At 41.3% G+C, this 12,999-nt stretch overlaps 1 protein-coding gene across 2 annotated transcripts in view; it reads left to right on the top strand.

Moving 5' to 3' along the window:
* Positions 1–12,999, top strand: part of LOC135791768 (uncharacterized) — a 71,085-nt gene that overhangs the window by 1,164 nt on the left and 56,922 nt on the right. For both annotated transcript variants that reach the window (XR_010548117.1, XM_065302299.1), the window contains exon 2: positions 10,901–10,946. Coding sequence is in view for 1 of the 2 variants with exons in the window: in XM_065302299.1 (XP_065158371.1) it covers positions 10,901–10,946 (46 nt within the window). In the remaining variant the exon portion in view is untranslated. The remainder of the gene's footprint in view (positions 1–10,900; positions 10,947–12,999) is intronic.

Below are 12,999 nucleotides of genomic sequence, written 5' to 3' on the forward strand. Positions count from 1 at the left end.
CAGCCTCCTGCTCGCATTTCTCATCTCGCGATGCTCGTGCAGTTAGTCTTGCTCTGCTTTTGTGGCGCGTTACGTGTAACATGAACCTTTTTAGTAATCTCGAAATCTCTCGGCTCTATTTTGCCGATTTGCCTATTAGAATCGCGCATTTGAGGGTGCGCGAAGTGGATGACTTCGCGCGACGCCTAGAATCCGACGAAGTCCTTCGAATCCACGCAGCGAATCCAATGGATCTGAATGCTGATGCAAATTGGCAGCGGGCTACAGGCATACAAATTATTGAAATACTGGCATTATTACGTACATATTTCTATTGCTTCAGTTGTAAGAGTTACGGGGACTGCTTTTTCATTTTAATGAGTATGTATCACGAATAATAGTATATTCTGTAGTGCACTTATTGGTTATCTAGTTAACAATGCACTTGGAGTATAAATCATACCTACCGGAAATTCCGGAAATATTTATTTAGCTGTGTTGATGATGTCTCCACCGCTGAGGTCGCACATTACTTCACTTGTAGGCGGTGTTGACTTATCGGCTCGCGTTTAATATGAGTCGGAAATATTATCAGTTTGTTCGTGTAATCGTGACGTGGGTTTTCAATGAATTGCAATAAATGCAAATTATTATTTCAGTAACAAATTAATTTATAAAACTGCTACACGCTACACTTCAAAATCAATAAGTTGTGCAGTAACAAACACTGCACTGCAAATGTAACAATAAAGTTTTTAATTATGAGTTATATCAGTGCATAAAAAATATTTCCGCATTCTTGGCCTCTAACGGGTTTTCATCGAACTGTACATGAAAACTTTATTTTCTCTAACAACGAAAAGATATGAAATAAAGTTGTTGGTGTAAAAACGTCATATTTTACTAGATTTACTTTGTAGGATTATGCAAGGAAATACTTTGTACTTATGTAGTTACACACACAAATGAACATGCTTTTTGCTTTACATTAACATTGATTAATATTAAAATCATTTGTTTTAAGTGCTTCAGAAATTATAAATCCACAAATATTTGTTCAAATTTTCAATTTCTTCACTTGAGATTGTTCTTAATTTTATAACGAAGTTGGATTAACGGGTAGAGCACGCACAAGTGTTATGAAATTTAATGTACATATATGCTTTAGTGATTACAGTGCAAAATCAGTCGGTATGTAACGCACGACCAACATGCGAACGTTGTGAATCGATTTGTCCGTCTCAAGCAATACGTAGAGTCGCGTGTTGGAGTGGAGTCCACGTTCATAATGTGGAAATGATTTTTGTTGCCCGAGGTCATAGCGGCGATTAAATTCGAACCCGCTTGCTTCGTTCGGTTTTATTAAGCGAACTGATTAGATAGTCGCGCAGTGATTCCAACGCCGGTTATACAATTTGTTCGGTCGAGCATCGACGGACCGAAGCACATTGTTAGGTTTCCGTTGCGCTGCGGTAAAAAGCGTTGTAAATTTTTGGCCAACGGCGCGCGCGCTTGCTTTCGGGTTTTAATTAATGGCGCAAACTAGCCTAGTCGCGAAGTTGCCTAGACGCACCTGAACGTCGGAGTCTAATTAGAAGCGTACACAGCAAAAACAGCATACAATTTAAACAAACTGTACCAATTGAACAAAAAACAGCCAACACCAACAAAATGAGCAAAACGCAGGATTAATTCTCGCATGAAGTTCATCGTTAATGCATGTACCATTGTTTGCTATATCGCTGCTGTTGATTTTGCATTTAGTTCTTGCTAAGTCGGTCGAAAATATACAAAAAAAAAACATGGGATTATTACGTTGATTTAATGCGAGTTGTGATGTTGCAATGTTACTACATCATGGCAAGAGGCTAAGAATTTTTTGGTGTTTTTGTTGGCAGTGAGTTTTTTTAGTTATTGAATGTCGAGTTGAACGAGTTCAACGTCGAACGCATGAATGCTATCTGCACGTAGGTATGATCATGCCAATGGCAAATGATAGGTACACGGTTCATGCGTGAAAATAAAAAAAAATCTTGTAACGATAGGACAAAAATGTATGCCATAATTTACCATTTTCAATGATACAGTTAATTACCATTTGAGCGTCGGTAGCCACCATTATTTACTACATCAGTTTCCTCCCGGAATATAGTTTTTTTATATATAGTTTTTAAATTCTAGATACGAGAAATTAAAGTATTTGCTATCAATTCGTCATTATACCTTCATCAAGGTTTGATGACCGTTCTATGTGGCGATATGAGTTTTAATACATAATATGATGTGTTGAATAAAATCTAGAACATGCATATTTAATGAATTATATTTGATTGCCGGAAATTGATTGATAAATTAACGGGCAACACGTTTTTGCATCTAAGTTCGTGGAATTGTTTCGCGTGAGTGTGGTGTGGTGTTTTTTCGCATGTCATGAAAGAAAAGAAATGCAGTAAAAACTGGTTTGCGTGTTTCTAGCATGACAAAATTCTCGGTTTTATGACTTTGTTAAAACGTTAACACAACAAACATCGGTAGATGAATATTAACATAGCAGCCGGAATTCGCGGCTTGTCTCGCACGTCGCGCGGCCTTTGTGGTGGTGCGCACGGTATGCAAAGCATTGTTTTCCGTGGGGCGCGTGATGGACATAAACTTGAAGTGTTCCAAGATGCAAGGTGAGGTGCAAGTATCGGTGCTTACTGCTTACGAGCGCCGTGAGCGCTCGTTATGCGAGTTACTCTTGTATATGTCGGCGGTCTTAAAACCGGCTCGGCCGACCCGAAATATGCGGAAAGCAAAAAGCAATTTGAATTTTAAATATTTAAATATTAAGATTCCACCTGACGGCGCACGGCGCGCGCTTCCCGCTTTTTCTCAGCCTTCCGGTGCTTATTCAGATTCGCGATGCGAACGCGCATTAGGCGTCTCTTTGCTGGAAGAATGTCGAATCACGAATTACGTCGTTTCGCACGCCGCGGATTACGGATTTCTTATAATTTATAAAAATACACCGCAGACTTCGCCAAACGATCGAAAATTTTCAGCGAAATTAAAAAGAAGCAGAAAAACTCAGGAGGTGCTTAATTGAAACACTCGAATATGCTAATTGCGTTAAATAATTAAGTGCCGAATCAAGAGCGTCAATGCACTACTGTTTAAAATATTCATATTTTAATCTACATTAAAATATTTACATCCCGCTGAAAAGCACGGGGAAATATTCCTGATTTCACGCCAGCATGAAGTTATTTACAAACTAAATTACGTGATAACACATAATTAGCTAATGAAACTAATTCAATTACATCGCATACAGTGGGGGCTGGTGTACGTGCACGCCGCGCGCATGTGACTCTCGTCATAATTTAATTTGCAAATTAATAACGAACTTTAAAAATCCCGACGGACGCAGACATTGCGGCGGGGGCATATTTAAAGCAAAATAAAAAGATTCGCTCGCACCTGGGACATGACGTCTAATAACAATGTGCTTCTAATTAATTTGCGCTTTCTTTACTAATTTTTGCGTGGACTTTTTTTGTCAAAAAGTACCTAATTTTAATTACCGTGCTAAAACGTAAGTGTGAAAAATTAAACAAGTTCAGAAAATATGTTTAGACTTACCTAAATGAACAAATAAAATTATATAGCCGTGTAGGGTAGACTGGGTACGGTTGTACCATTTTTAGATTTTGCCTGTAGGCTTAATAGGATTTTACTTAGCCCAATGGTACTTGTCATAGTTTAATGCCTAATCATCTGGTTACGTTTTGCCCATATTTTTAATCCCTCAAGGTTACAAGTACCTTCATAAATCTAAATTTTGTTGTGGGTGAGAAATGGTACAACCGACCTCAGACCTCAGGACGGTTGTACCAGGGGGGTGGGGTCGATTGTACCATACAGAAATAAAACTTATTTATTACAATAAACGTATTTATTACAATAAAGAAAACACTTTTAAAATTATACTTAAATGTCCTGCTATGTGTGCAACAATAAAATTAGTTGGAATCACAATTATTGCATACGTAGCTGGGTTCTCCGTCAGTGCATTGCTCATGAGCCCAGTTCTTACACTCAATATACACTCATAGGCATTGATATAAGCGCTATCATCATGTTGGCCTTTTCCTATTTTGCGAATACGTACTCGTGGCATCTAATATAAAGCAAACGTTTTACGTTTAGAAAGAAAAAGAAATTTTACTTTAAAATAATACAAGGCATGGGGTCGTTTATACCGGTACAACTGTCCCCATATTATTTGGTACAACCGTCCCCATGTGGACATTTTCCAAATTATATTTAATAATAAAAAAAATAATAGAGATACAAGAATTTGATTAACATACCTTTATTCTTCAAAAAACCATTTATTTTCAATAAACACACACGTATAATATAACACGCAAGACAAGATTTAAAAAATAAAAACAATTCATCATCAAATATTTACTTTTGATCTCAAAAAATCAAAAACACGTCCTACACGCGTGTAACTGGCTTTGTGTGACTCAACTTACAACTTACATACTTCAACTTGTATGCAACTGTTCACGAGATATTTGCTTTGGTACTACCGCCCCCCTGGTACTACCGTACCCAGTCTACCCTATAGAATAATAAAAGTTATTTAATTAATTAACTTTTTAATTAGCTCACGTGCTCTCTCGCGCACAGCGTGACTACGGCGCGTTGGTTGTGATGTTTCTAGTGGAAACTTGGACGTTTTCGGTGCGGCGTTGTTTCGCTACTTATGGCAAAGCAGATTCTTTTCGAATTGTTGTTGAATACCAAATTTCTATGAGAGGAATAGCGGCGAACGCCAGCCAGTCGACGAATAATGTGGGAAGCACGCGAAGCATATCATGCGAAAGCGTCGAGTTAGACGAGCAAATAATAATAACTTGAAGACTTGGAGTTAGGGTATTCTTTGGCGTCGGCGTTTAGCTCTAGCGCGTCTGATGTGTAGCGTCGAAAGGATAGAAGCAAAACTGTTCGGCGACGCGCTGCGAGGATGAGGCGCACAGTCGAAAGCTTCTTGCGGCCTAAAAGCCTGCTTGTCTTCTTCGCTCGGCGAAAGTTGCCCGCCCGACGCCGAGTAAACGTCGATGTGTAGCAGTTATCAACTTATCAACCATCCCCCATACACGCGCGTGTTTTCGCAGCATGCAAAGTTTCGGGCGCCGGTTGCTGGGAAGCAGGAGTGCTGCATCCGAGTGCATCGTGGTGCGTGCGGAAGCCGGAGCGGTGGCAGGAATATGCAGGACGACCCTTTCGTAGAAGGAAGCGTAATATTGATTTACGGCGCCCTCCGTCTTTCCGTCTTGACGAAGTTCCTCGATTTCGCGCTGCAGTTTCGAGATTTGTGCTCCGGGGTGCATCCTGCTCGTAGTACGCATGTGTCGCAACACTACTGCCGCTCGTAGTTGATTTCGCGCGACGTGAAACTTAATATCCGGTAGTTTTGTGCGCGAAATTATGTCGTTTAATGTCACTATAATCATTCTTCCTTATTGCGCCTTTGGCCATCCACCGGCACCTCGCCATTCAAGGCGGCACACTCGCCGCGGCTTAAACCTGCTCTCGGTCCTTTTCGAGAGACTGAAATTTCAGAGCATGCATTGGTTGGCGCAAGACGGCACAAAAGTCGCACTAAAATCTCTTGTAAAATTTAATATCTTTTTGTGTCTGAGATTTTGCAGCGAACAGGATGACGAAATTAATTTTGTGCATTTGTTTTACGTCCAAGTGCTGCAGATATTTTTGAAATATCTGACTCTATACGTAAATTCATACTTACTAACATTTCGAATGTTTGCGGTTGCAGCTTATTTGGGTTTATTGATTCATCTGGCGTTGGCTATCAGTCTGTTTTGTTTGCGCTGCCGTCTTTGGCAAATTTGGTCTCACTTGCGGCGCGCGCCCTCACCTCTTAAGCTCTTAACTTTTCATCTCGTCTGGCGTGGCATATCGATATTTATCACTTGCGAGTGCGCCGCGTGCGCGGTCGTTGTGTTGCGGGGTCCCTTACGTCTTCTCGGGCAACATCTTGACGTGTCAATTCGTTACGGGTCCAAGTGGGGCATGAAGACGCATCACACAAAGGCGGAACGCAACAAAACCTCAAGTCACACTGCGCGGTGGCCTTGCAGTGCGTTTCTTACGGTTAACGGGGGTTAGGGGGTGCGGTTGTAAAGTCGTAACGCATGGTGTTGACGCGCGTCCAGCGTTGCGTTGCGCCCGTTCACGGGACATTTCCGAGCTTTAACTTTCGGACAAATTCGCCTATGCAGACCCCGCCAGGCGGAGTTCGATGGCCGACGGCTTAACAGCTGCTCTAGTGTCATACTTTGATGCACCCTCCATTCAAACATGAGCTCGACGGGCTAAGTTGGGTGCATTATGACCGAATGTGTAACAGTAAATGCCGCGTGTCGCACTTTGCGGTCCAAAGTCACCCCTCACAAGAATATATTTTTTTTATTTTTCCTTGAAAATCTGCATTGTGGCCTGAATAAAATATGCCTGATATCGTCTTCCCCTCAACAGACTAAAAACACATTTCATACACATTTTTGTTGATCAAACTGCACTAAACTATGAAATTTGAGCAGGGGTTTACGACGATACTGACTATTACTACCATAATATCTCCTAACGGTCTGTGACGCCAATCACAAAACTGTAATTATTTGATTGCGCGTTGAGCAATCGTTTATTATTGTTTTTAATTAACAGTTCACATTTTACATTCGCGTGACTTTATTATCGCATGAACTTTGCTTTTTCTCCGACCTTTCGATTGCAGCGATGATAATGATAAATGCCCAGCTCGTTGAATGATTGAATAATAAGTGAATAAATGTGTACACTCATCTGCATTGACGACATGTGTTCGACGAACTTGTTATTATTATTAAACTAATTAACCGAGCGTCGAAGCATGATTACGTTAATTACGATGCACGTTTGCATTTTTTTGGCGGGTTTTGCAGCATGAAATTACCGCACAAGTCGATTAATCATCATTATGAGCGATACCACAGCGCCCGAGCTTTCGGAGCTCTATCATTTGTGTTTGCGGCTCCCACTCGATAGCGAAACTGAGTCGGAGGCGGCAGCCAACCTTTGCATTAAATTCGAAAGTAAAGTAACACGAGAACAAGGTAAATACTTTGTCAAACACTTTGAGTGGAAATTCTGGTGAAGAGCGCAAGCAGACAGCGGCGGCGAGTACTCGAGCGAGGGAGGAGGGCAGAGGTTAAAATTGCATTTGGTAATTCGAGCATTAAACTAGTCGAAAGCGTTCACCTCTAAACTGCTCCCTAATGAATTTAATTAAAGTATCTTTTTGAGCAGAAGTGCCGACCAACTAAAACGCAGGAGGCGGCTTTGCTCGGGGTGCAAATTCGCTTGCCGGTAATTCGTAGAAGGCTGATGGTCGTTCCCAAGTATGCCCGCACTTTTTCTGCGTGCACGACGCTGGTGTTTTTTGTCTGTGGTAGTAAACGAATAAACGAAAGCAAACGAATGCCGAGAAACTGAGGAAGAGGAAGGCTCGGGTCACAACCCAGCCGTGCGGAATTAATTAATTTCGCGAAAATATCTAATATCGCCTACAAACAAAAATGACGGAACCTTACTAAAGCCACACAATCCTGGAATTGTCTCTTCGTGGCTGTGGTAGTTTTCAATTTTTGCGCTTTTTGAAAATATGTAATAAATTTGAGTGCCTGGAATCGTCTAGGGACGACCCAGCAAACGTTTCTTGCAATACGGGCTCAAAATGCGACATAGATACGCCGATGTTTCAAAGTCAGTAGAAGAAGAAGGGACACTTGATACACGTTCAGCTCTATTTTTCTGTCATCGCTTATTTTCGTTAGCCGTCGAAAATCCGCCCCCACAGGGCGAGGGTTCACGTGTAATCGTTGTGACGTTAAGTATCTTCTGCCCAAACGCAATCTAGAACTATAAACTGCTCATATTTCAAAAAATAGCAATCAATTATCACATCACCACCAGAGAACACTATAAGCACTTCCACATGTGCTGCTGTTGAGTTCGTGTTATTTTTGGCACAGGAATATCGCCATGTGATAAACATATTTATCAAAAATTATCAGAGAAAGTAAATTTTATTGCAATATAAACTTTATGTGGTGGTGGTGCATGCTACAATCGTATGGTATGATACGCGCCCACTTTTTTTTGCAATAAGTGGCTCATAGCTGTGTAAACTATAAACATTTTACTCGTTGATTCATTTATATCATCCGTCGTGTGTTGAAATGTGGAAAAAGCGAGCGGCCAACAAATATGAGAAGATTTAATCTTGTCCGTTCCACCTACAACCGGGCCTACAAAAAATGGCTAAGAATAAAAAAAACACGACAATTGACGGAAAAAGTTTATCTAGTTGAAATTGTTAAAAATATACGTCACAAGCCGCTCGCTTACTCGAAACATATCGTCATTGAAGTAAATGAAATATGGCATGTTTGCAGTGTGACTGCAGCTTCCAGTCTACGCTTCTTGCTTCTTGTATATAACTTGCGCAACAACAAGTAGAAAACTAGTATTACTTTTCCAGCGATGTTTGTGGACGGAAACACAGCGAGTCTACATACACGAGAGAAGCATAGGTGCATTGCGCCGAATGCGCGCACGTTGATGTTGATATTTTTCATGCCGGCGAACGATCGGTATCATCGCGTATGTTTGCTCGTATCAAATATGAAATTTTGAGACTATTTTTAGCTCTTAACTTCGCTTAACTCACGCGCGGCGTGCAACTCGAGGAGATAAATAAGCATTCTTCATATTCGTATTCCAGTCGATACAAGTCGTGGTGAAATATGAAGGATGAAAAATGGGATGTGATTCTCAAAATATTTCTCTCGGTGGAAAAAGTCGTGAGGATTTTTCTTCAGCAGACAGGTGGATGAATGAGGAATAACTTAAAAAAGTTTCTCAAGTTCTGGCTGTTCCGGCGGCAAATGATTTTTTTGCGTCTGCGAAATGACTGCGAAGTGCATTTTATCATCGCGTGATTTATTCATTAAGCGGTATGCGGTTTATTCTTGAGGTTTTTTGGCGGTTGCAAATCACGGCTTCTCCAATGAATGGATGAAGCGGTTCTTGAAGGAGGGTGTTTTGGGCGTACTGTGCGCTGGTGATGGGAGCGAAGAGGCCTTTAATAGCCCATTTTCTGGCAAATAACCATTAGCCGCGTGAATTATAACTCTTACTTTTACTTTTACGCGAACGATGGAAGCGTTGCCGACCCATTGAAGGACGGCCGTAGCTAGAAGCGGGACCGTGAAAAAGCGGAACACAACTTAAACTTTTGTACCAAAGTAGAAAATAGGGAAGGAAACAAGGTGCACGAAGCATTCATATAGAATAATGTACCTTCACAAAAGTCACCCCAAAGAGGAAGAGCAAGCCGAAAGGCCAAGCGGGAGACAACTTAATAGGTGGCCACCACTGTTCAGCATATAAAGAACGATTAAAATGCACGATGAATATTTCGATAATTACCTGTTTGATTTACAACCGCAGGCTCTTTTGGATTCTTTCGTGTTCTCACGGAGAAAACGTGTTAGAAAAGAGTTCACGAAAAATATTGCTAATGGTGTTCGGACACTTTTTTTGCACCTTTTTCTATCTTGAGTTTTTTTACGGCTAAAAAATATTCGGAACTTTTTTATTTGTTTGCGGTTTTTGATCGGCTTCCAATTCATTTCTAACATGCCAGAATTAAATGCTAGGTCAGCTAGAAATTCGTATTTGCTAGTGGAACCCTTTTCAAACACGCCGACAAGTTGCAAATTTTTCGACTTGCAGCTCAAAAATTGCACCAAATTGGGGCAGAGTTCCGCGTAAACAGACGTCCCTGACAATTATCTCGAATAATTAATTGTGTTACTTAAAGTCTCGAACATCCCGACTATCAGTTACGTTACCGAGACATAGCTAGCTCAGCGCCCATTCGGTGCAATTAGTTAGGATAATTTGAATAATCATCGATTAAAACTTTGATTAACCGAGTTAAGGCGCCTGACACTTCCCGCCGCTGAGACCGGGAGTAGTTCACGAGGGTACTCGTTGTTGAGGATGACTCCGGGAGGCTGCGAGATACGAAAACGGAGGAGCATGCCCCTGATGTTGCTCTCTGCGCTACACAGTAAAACAAACTCGCGTTATTTAGCATTCGGCATATCGCGCGGTGTTCCTCGGGTCATGTCTTGCGTTTGACAGGCGGGATACGGGAGGCACGGTCTGCGATCCACCCTTCGATAATTTACAACATGCAGCGTGCGCTTACGCATTGCAAACTGACAATCTATTGAAAATACATACCAGGGAGCGTACGAACTGGTACAAAACATCAAACGCTTTCGGGTTCGAACGGTCACAAAAGAGCACATCTTGAATGGGTGGAAATATAGAACAATCAAATGTTTAGCAGACGAATGCCATCCCATCGCGGTGCATGCGAGACGCACTTCTTAAACGTGCCATGATCGAATTACCTTTTTCTTTCTTTTATTCAGTTCTTGTTCCACATTACTTCTTTATTTCTTCTTCCTGAGTAATATTTAGTTTTGTTGTTGTGTCTCCTGTCTACTACGCCCATTATATTTATGAAACAGGGGTACTGCCGAACTCCAGTTCAACTACTGGTAACTGGCAACTATTGTTATGTTGATTAATAATGCTACCAAACGAGCGAGACGATAAACTTGGGAAAGTAACCCGAAAGTCATGCCGCGTGCGCAGACAGCGCCGTGTGTGGCACAGAATGAAAACATTACCTCAAGGTACAACAATTCCTTTGCTTTGTGATAGCCGGAAGAGACAAACATGGTGTACAAACAGTTTGTGTAACTAATGTTGTTTGTGATTGCAGTGGAAGACGAGATGGTGTGTCATCACGAAATTATCGCCGGTTGCAGGTAATACAAACTACGACAACTGCTCCAACTACTAATGGATCGATAACAACTTCATCAACTTGTTAGGGGACCCTCAACTAACAATTATCACTCGAAGAAATCAGAAAAACCCTTTTTAATTACTGCCGGCCGCAGGCGGAATGAAAAACTGTTTTCAAATGGTTTTAATTTATCGATTTTCAGTATTCAAATGCATTAAAATTTAATAAATGACTTTCGAATGGGTTATCTGGGAGTGCTTAACATAGAAAGCACTAATTTCGGCTGTGCACTTCATAATTTCGATCGGATCGCATTTTGATGAACCGAAAACGAAGTGATGCTAACGCCCGTATCGGAGCGTTCGACATTTCGTCGATTACAATGCAATTAAAGCGGTTATTGTGGTTATTTCAGCTTTTACAATTCAATCAGCGACCGGTTGTGCACTCACAAATTGAATCGCGTTCAATTGATCGGGCGCGTCTCTTGTCGGATGCGCTCCGGAGGATTTAAATTCGAGACCTCTTTTTATTAAGTGCCTAGGAGTGACCCGGCCGACCCGCGGGGCATAAATGGTGCATCGTAATCGGATTGCTCGTGCCAAAGAAAGCCTAAACATTCGAAATGAAATTGAGCCGATGCCCGAGTCCATTGTGCGACAAAAAAGCTACGTCGTTTTTCATTTGTCGAGCGGTGGTTAACTAGGTACACATGCTGGACCCATAAAAAAAAAACTAGCAAAACTACAGTAGTTTCACTTGTTATTCAATTTTTTTATATATTAGATTTGATTTTTTTATGACACACCGCCATGTGAAGAAAGGTGGAATGTGAGCTTAAACTTAAATGGCGTGTGATTTGTAGCACCTTACGCACCTGATGTCCTGGGACAAGGCTGCGATTGCTTGTGCGAATTTTTCCTTGCCTAGCTCTTATTTCATTTACTCGCTCATTTTTCGGCACAGGGTTGCGACCCTTTTTTGACGGTCTTCTTCAGTTGCGTCCGTTTTTGAGTTTTTTCTTGAGTCCCCGACGTGTTTTTTCGTTTTCGATGTTTCCACTGTTTCATTGTTTCGAAAAAATTCTACCCGACACACTTTTATTTCCCGAAACAACCGCGCGCGATGGAGGGATGCGTGCATCCGTTTTACGCTTTTACCCACTCCCGTTGAATGTGCCAAAGTTTTTACGAAAATTTGCTCCAACTGCCGCTTTTTTTCGGTACGCATATGTCGCACTCTAGAAAAACTCGAAATCGAATTTTTTGGGGTTAGGAGGGCAAATGGAAAAGGGCTTTTAGCTTATTAATTAGTACGTTCATTGCATGATAATACCTGGAGCGATGAAAATATTTGGAGAGAGATTTAATTTATTCAGGATGCTCCTAAAGTTAAACCTTAGTGCCTGCTAGTTATTTTTTTTAAATTTATCTTTAGTGAAACATATTGAATATTGAAGGCGTTGGCAATAAATGTGTTATCTCTCCACAAAACGACGCACTTGTGTACATTTTGCGTTTGCACTCGCAATCGAAAATAATTATTATTGGAAATGTAATTTCGACATGTTTTTAAGCGTTTTTAATTGATTGATAGACGTACGGACGGTTGGACGAACGCTAGACAGATGTGGACGCGGGTGGCTGTGTGGGTGGCGGACCCGCCGCTTAAAACGCACTCTCGCCATATCGCGATTTCGCAATTGCGAATAGGGAACACGCAATTCGATGAACGCGAGCGATTGAATGCGAATGCAAACGCGAACGTAAACGGTTCGATCGGGTTCGGTATACGAGCCGTAATTAATTCGAAACGGACGATAAATGCGCGCCAAAAAGGCGAATCCTTTTATTATTTTTTAGTTTGCGCACGTCCCCCTCTAGGCAACGCGAACGCACTGAAATAACATTGGCACAGTCGGATAATTTGAACAAAACGCTCAAAGCAACAAAACAAAAAAAATATACACGCGTACCAACTCGAATATTTGCGCCGAAAAACAATTCGAAATATAGTATAAATTACTAACAGATTTAGGCAGCTTTTCGAGGGCTTTTTAAGCCGATTTAAAA

Source organism: Atheta coriaria, unplaced genomic scaffold, assembly GCF_025399875.1.
Source record: "Atheta coriaria isolate IRGN ID8LTWV9N9 unplaced genomic scaffold, Caltech_Dcor_3.1 hic_scaffold_1_pilon, whole genome shotgun sequence".
NCBI lineage: Eukaryota > Metazoa > Arthropoda > Insecta > Coleoptera > Staphylinidae > Dalotia > Dalotia coriaria.